The sequence below is a fragment of the Glycine soja genome, chromosome 1, assembly GCF_004193775.1.
Source record: "Glycine soja cultivar W05 chromosome 1, ASM419377v2, whole genome shotgun sequence".
NCBI lineage: Eukaryota > Viridiplantae > Streptophyta > Magnoliopsida > Fabales > Fabaceae > Glycine > Glycine soja.
Window position 1 is genome coordinate 24438437 of NC_041002.1, and position 6972 is coordinate 24445408.

The 6972-nt window shown below is 31.6% G+C and overlaps 1 protein-coding gene across 1 annotated transcript; it reads right to left on the minus strand.

The window, feature by feature from the left end:
• Positions 1–1834: 1834 nt before the first annotated feature.
• LOC114413586 (lysine histidine transporter-like 6) lies at positions 1835–6133 on the minus strand. The gene is made up of 8 exons (XM_028378061.1): positions 5705–6133; positions 5452–5591; positions 4294–4677; positions 3003–3396; positions 2803–2908; positions 2387–2478; positions 2211–2279; positions 1835–2128 (listed from the first exon to the last, which is right to left on the minus strand). Exons 1-8 carry the CDS (start codon positions 5732–5734, stop codon positions 2030–2032), a joined length of 1314 nt encoding a protein of 437 aa, XP_028233862.1. The 5' UTR covers positions 5735–6133; the 3' UTR covers positions 1835–2029.
• Between the last annotated feature and the right edge of the window lie 839 nt (positions 6134–6972).

The following is a 6972-nucleotide window of genomic DNA, read 5'->3' on the forward strand; positions in this document are numbered from 1 at the left end:
ACAAAAAAAAAATATTAGGAAAGAAACACAAAATTCACTAATTTATCGGAGACTAAAAAAAGTGTCAAGGACAAAAAAATATAAATTTTTTTATTTTACTAGGGACTTAATACAAAAAAAATCAGGAAACAAACATAAAATTTGTAATTTATTCGGGACCTAAAACATATTTTAACCTAAAACAAATGTTGTAAGATTTTTTCTTTACAAAAATGTCAAAAGAACGTCTTCAAAGCTTCAAAAGTTGTGATCACTTAAATAAAAGGATAAATACCTATTTTAGTCCTTGAAAGTTAGCTAATGACAAATTGGTTCTTGAAAGACAAAAAATTTAAATTTAATTTCTAAATGTGCACAAAGTGCAACAGATTGATTCTGTCATTAAATTTGTGAGATCATTTAGTTTTATCATTAAGTTATAATGTTCAAAAACCAATTTAACATTAAGTTGGAAAGTTTAGTAATCAATTTGTTATTAAATTATTTTTCTAAGCCAATTTATAACCATCTCACAGTTTCATGGATCAAAATAAATTTTTATCCGTAATAAAAACATCTCGGGAACATGCTTTAATTTAATTGATATGTACTTCTATACACACAGCTACTTTTGATAATTTTACTTGTATTATCTTCGTCACTAATGGGACAAACTAAGAGAAAAAAAATATTATATACCGACTTTTCATAATGACATTCAATCACAATTTACCTATTGTTTATGATAAGTTTGTTGACTTTTATAAAATTATTTTAAAAATTATGAAAACGATTATATGTGATTGAATAACATTGTCAAATTATATTACATTATCAATGCATCACCATTAAACTTAAAAAGTATAACATAAATAAATTTTGCTTGGTCCAAATAATGTAAATTTTAGTTTAATTGATTGAGCATTGTACTTTGATTATTACAAATTCTTTTATATCGAAGTTTGACTCTTCATCTTTTCCCTTTGAATAAAAAGTAAAAAGGCATTGTAAATTGTTTTTAGTAAACTCGAGGTATTTTGTTGTTGTAAGGCTTAAACTAGATAATTTTTTGGTTAGAAGTAGTAGGGAGACAACGTGTATAAGCGGGATGGGTAATTACCAACAATATTAGGGCTAGGTACGAGACATATATATACCCGCAAATTTCCGTGAATATGGGTGTGGATATAGGTACTATAGTATCCTATCTCCTGACACTGCATATATATATATAATTTGTCCTGAAAAATAATTATTTTTTTATGACTAATACTCTAAGTCTCTAATCTCTAATAATATCATTAGCAGAAAGTGGAAAACATTAAACCTTTAATAATGATTTTTGTTAAGCAATTAGAACATTAACTTTAACAATCGCTATGTTAAATGATTATCTTTGTAATTTTGTTTATTTATGACTTAAGTATGGACGAATCAATATTATGCTTGTTTATTTTTAATGTTATGTTTGAATTATTTAAGAATGAATTTTTACTAGCAATTGTTTTAATTAATTTTTTATTGACTTATTATTATTAACCTTATGCATAAGTAAAGTGTGGATGGTGGATGCGGGTATGAATATATAGGTACCAAATAGGTATGGTAATGGGATCAAAATTGCTACCCGTGCAAATATGAGACTCGGTACGAGTAATATTTTTAAATACGGATGTGGGGACACCCTACCCAAACCCTACCCATTATCATCCCTAAGTTAAAAGGTAATAACTAATTTCTCAATATATTGAAATCTAGTGAGTATACTTTTCTTAACATATGTTTTTCTATCCACATATATGAAAATTAAACCTCTTCACCACTTGCTTAAGATAATGTAAATTATAAACCACTATGAAGCCAATTAAAACTATTTGTTCTATTAATAAATTAACATCTCACTAAGATAAAATAAAAGGAGAGAAAGAAGACTAAAAGGCTAGTTGCTTATAGGAACAAAGGACATTATCAACTAGACATTCACCAACTCCAGTCTAATTAACTAGATTAATTGCTCATGCTACATATTTTTGCAATAATATAAAATAGTTTAGGTGTAAAACTTATAAGTAGAAGCATCAGTGGCAATATTCCTTAAGCCACCAATTGTAGATGCCAACATAATGCACACTCCAATGTATATTGAAATCTGAGAAGAAACACAAAATTGAGGGTCAATGCCAAGAGGAAACAACTCCAAGAAAAAAATGTTAAAGTAAATTAATCATTACCCAATTGATGAACCAGTTGGTGCTGAATCTTTTTGGCTTCTTGATTATCAGCCACATTATACTAGGAAGCTGAACAATCGATAAACCAAATTATTAATCCTCTGTTCTGAATTAACTCTTGTAAATTTGTAGTTTAACACAAGCATGAGGATATTGATATTGTAAGAGAGCCTTACAAAGTATGAAGTAGGAGCAAAACCAAATCCACCAAAGAACCCAAGCAGATCACCAAAGAAAGGGAATGTGACCCCAACGAATAATGTAAAAGCTGTAACATTTTAACAATCTCTGGTTACTTCATGAATTTTCGTACAAATAATAACTACGGGGAAGAAAATAGCTTTGCAGTGACAGCATAGATGGTTATGAAAACAGCTGAGTGTTTGATTAACTACCTAGAGATTGTTTCAATTTAACCAACAATCTCGAATTCGAGTTCCGTGTGAGGAGTTGAATTAAATACTCAAAGATAGAGATATCACCTATAATGATCTTATCTGACTCGAACAGGATTGCCATTGAGCAAGTTTGCCTTTAACGGAAAATACTTATGGCTTTAAACCAAAAAAATAGATGGTTTTGAAAATCTCACCTACATAAGCAGATCTAGCAACAAGTCTAAGTGCTACTCCTGGAGGGAACTTAAATCTTTTGACCATCATGCTCTCAATCAAGTCAAAAACAGGCATAGCATAAACCTGGAATCCAATTTTTCCACATTAATAAGGCCAGTCAGATACTAGAGTAGTTTAATTTGGGTAGGAATAGCATATCCTTGTGTTGTGTTGGTACCTGGTAGCTACCAACAACATGAATGAACACCATCAAGTTAGCTGAGGCAATAAGCCATGCAGGTCTTTCAAATTCCATAAGCACATTATCCTCAACATCTCTTCCAAAGGCCCAATATCCTACAAGTGCAACTGGGAAATAGCATATAGCATTGATGACATAGGCACCAATAGCACCTTTCCACATTGGTATCTTTGAGGGCTTCTCAGGGGTTGATGGAATTGTGGCCTGAATTTCAAGGGCCACTGCATGGCCAGCAAATGCAAATGAAATTTGACCAAGTGCATTGAAAATTCTGAACATTAAGTCAGTAGAAGTGGTTTTCTTGTATGCATAGCTAACATTCTCAACACGACCTCTAGCCAAACAAGCCACCCAGGATATAGTTGAATAGCTGCAATGAAAAAGTACCATCAGAGTAAGGTAGTGTTATTTAAACTAAAAGCAATAAATCACATTAACTTTTTTTTTTTTTGTACTTTATATGTTCTTATTGCATTTATCCCAAAATGGTAAAGAAAAGAACAGAAGATACTGTGTTATGTCAGGTAAGTGGTGGCACATTTTTTAACTAGTATATATAATTTTTAATATAATTTGAAAATTTGTAATATCAGCAGCATGATCAAACTATGTTAAGCATTGTAGATTGCATAAATTACAACCTAATTAGAAGCCACTGGATTTACAGAAATACTATGAGTGAGAAAAGATTATTTAATATATTTTATTTTAATTAATTCAACCATGTTCTAGCAAAGATCTTTCTCTAAATGCATAGTTTTATCAACCGACTCTGCAAAGTTTAAAAAGCCATATGGCTTTGCTTGTTCACAAACATAACCAAAAGGGTAAATTTGTAGATACCATTCTACAAAAAATTTAGTCCTCCTATCAAATTCTGAGCATCAGGGGACAGCTTTTCAGTTTTCACATGGATAACATATTCTGTGAAGAATCGAAACAATATTTTTCCTAGGAATATTCTTTATATGGATGCAAAATGTCAAGCCAGCTCTGCAAGCACTCAAAACTGGTAAATGTTAAATAATATTAATCATGTTTAATAGTCAGTGCTCTAGAAAAGTCACATGAGTGGCTTTTCCAATGGTCCAAAAATTCATAAGGACCAAAAATGATCCTTGCATCAAAACCATCCATTTCATATTAATTAAAAAGAAACATACTTTATAATACAAAATGAATCGTCTTGATTTAAAATTACTCATGGTTCCTAATATTTTGGGACCACTATGGAAATTCCCCTAGAAATGTGGGGAACAAGTAGTACCTCAGTGACATCACAGCAGCTGCTAGAGAAACCCCGGCAACAGAATTGAAATTGGGAAGCTGGGAAAGAAAGAAATGGATGCCACCAAAAATGAGAATCCAATAGGACTGTTTGATTTGTGTGCAATTGGTGCATGCAATCTCCATGAACTTCTTCAGGCACTTCCCACCAGTGACCATGTAAACAATATCACACCCAACTTGGACAATCAGTTGCTGGGGCAGCACAATCCATGGCCCTAGCTTTGGTCCAAAAGCATGTCTTCCAAGATCAATGTAACGATCAAACCTGGTTCCCGGGACACACTCATGGAGTTGGATCATTTGCCACATTGAATTTAAAGTCAGGCACCAAGACATCAACAAAATCAAGGTCCCTGGCACCCTGCAAAGATAAGTAAAACAAAGTAAGTTAACTTTCAGCTACATATATTGTTGTCCTTGACGTTCAAAATCGCGATCAATTATCAATCACGAACTGATCATCTGCAAACCGCATCTACATAAACATGTATGGTCTCAATAGATTAAGCCTGAGACGTGTGAAATCACACTGTTCTCAAGGACATATCCACATGATGCGTAAGTCCCTTGGAATATAACAGGCTCTTCCCAATTATCGGGGCAACAGAGCTAACAGGTTCTTCTGTGAGAAAAACTCAGGAACTCAATGCAATTAAAGATGAAAGGATGAAGAAAAGATATGTGCTTACTGATCCTCTACACCTTGTTCAATATAAATATTTTTTGTAATTAAAAAAATAATTGTTAATTAATGCAATTAAAATAGGTAATAATTTTAATTAAAATATGAATTTAATACACATTAAAATAGGTGATAAATTGATTAAAAGGATATTTAACTTTTTTGAAATATTTAATCAAAATATACAACATATATTATTAAGTTTGTGGGAGAGAATTTGAGTTTCATTTTCAAATAATATATCCTTGAAGAATGACGAAAATTTTTTAAGTATGACTAATTCTTAAATATAGAATTAGTCTCATAATGAACACAAAAAATTATAACTTGTAAGAATATTAAAGTCCTAGCAAGGAGTCTGAGACTCTTTTACCATGGTTAAAACAAATATTGTGTTAAAGTTGAGACCTTTTTGTGATATGTTAAAGACTTAAAGGCAGAGTTGTACTTTACCATCCTAGATATGCCATGGCATAGGGAAGGCTGAGAACACCTGCACCAATCATGGCTGTCACAGCGTGAAAAGTTGAGTACCACCATTTGGCATTGCGAGGGGGACCCTTTTCCTCCCATTTTTTATCTGATTCAGGTTCCTACTAGTGCAGAACATGCAACAAGAATAAGAAAAATATCTGACGTAACAAAGAGTTTAGTTTAGACTAGAAATATTGACTAGACCACATTGATAACAGAACAAAACCATTACCTTAAGAGGGGGGCAAGAATCTGAGACCATTTTAATTCACTTATAAAATCAGAGAAGAAGAGAAAGAGGATTTCCCTTGAGTTTTGCAGTTAAGATGAAAAATGAAATGTGCATCAACTTTTATATGAAGCGGTTGATGCATATAAACCGTTTCAAAGTTTCATGTATTTATGATGAACATATCAGCACCTACATGCTTGCCACTTGTGCACTAGTTTTTGTTGCTAATTAGTCAATAGTCAATAGGACCATGACTACAAATGAAAACTGAGTTAATGCAAAAACAGTTTTGGTTGACAAAAGAAATCATTGTAGACTAGTGTGTTAATAAGGTAAACCCACTGACATCAAGTCTTCCCAGTTATCATCACTAACTTATGGTAACGTTTTTGTGTGTACCTAGTTCAAATCCTGACCACCTACATCTTAGAAACTTATAGAGTAATATATACTTTTTTTATGGAATACTTTTAATAAAAGATAACATAGGGAATCATTATTTTTATGAAGGAATATCATTTAATCACTCTTTGGTGCGGTTAGGGGCCAGCCTGAAACTTCTTAACTTTTTAGTGGGGTAACTAAATTGGTCTATTGGGGAATTAGAGGATAGTATAAAGGTGTAATGTGATTGTCCTAATGGATGATATATTTTCAAATTGAAATGTGAATTTTTCCCTGAAGCTAAGTACCTCTCTCTAAAATGTTTAATTTTTGGAATTGACCAGTGATGGAAACATTTTGCTGGTGAGTGAAAGGGAACTAACATTTCATCATTACCCATGTTGACTAAGGGCTTCACAAAAAGAAAAGAAAAACATTTAATTTCTTGTTAATGATTAAAGTTTAAGGCAGGCTGTTCATGTCAAAGTTGGTGCAGAGGTATCATGGTTTGAGTGTTTATGCAATAACAAAAAATGTTAACTTTAAATAAAAAGAGATAGAAATAATAATAATTTGTATGTTTTTATTATTTAGTAAATATTAATTCTATATTAAAAATTAAAATAAATTACACTTAACACCCCTCAAGTTTCATTAAATTTGCATAAACACTCACGGTCTTTATCTACTCCAATATTAATCCTCTCGATTATTTAAAAATATACATTGATATTCATTTATACACTATATTGATCCACTTAGTTATTTAAAAATATACACTAATATCCTTTTAATTGTTTAAAAAACATCACATCAGACTTCAGACTTCCTTAAAGCGAGTTCAATGTAAATGTTAAAAAAGTAAGGAAAGTTCACGCAATTTT

Excerpts from the sequence above, each read along its gene's own strand:
- LOC114413586 (XM_028378061.1), bottom strand. The coding sequence starts at position 5,734 with ATGGTCTCAGATTCTTGCCCCCCTCTTAAG. Across the intron at positions 4,678-5,451 it reads GCCATGGCATATCTAGGATG|GGTGCCAGGGACCTTGATTT; the intron begins GTAAAGTACAAC and ends TTATCTTTGCAG. Across the intron at positions 2,909-3,002 it reads ATGTTGTTGGTAGCTACCAG|GTTTATGCTATGCCTGTTTT; the intron begins GTACCAACACAA and ends ATTGGATTCCAG.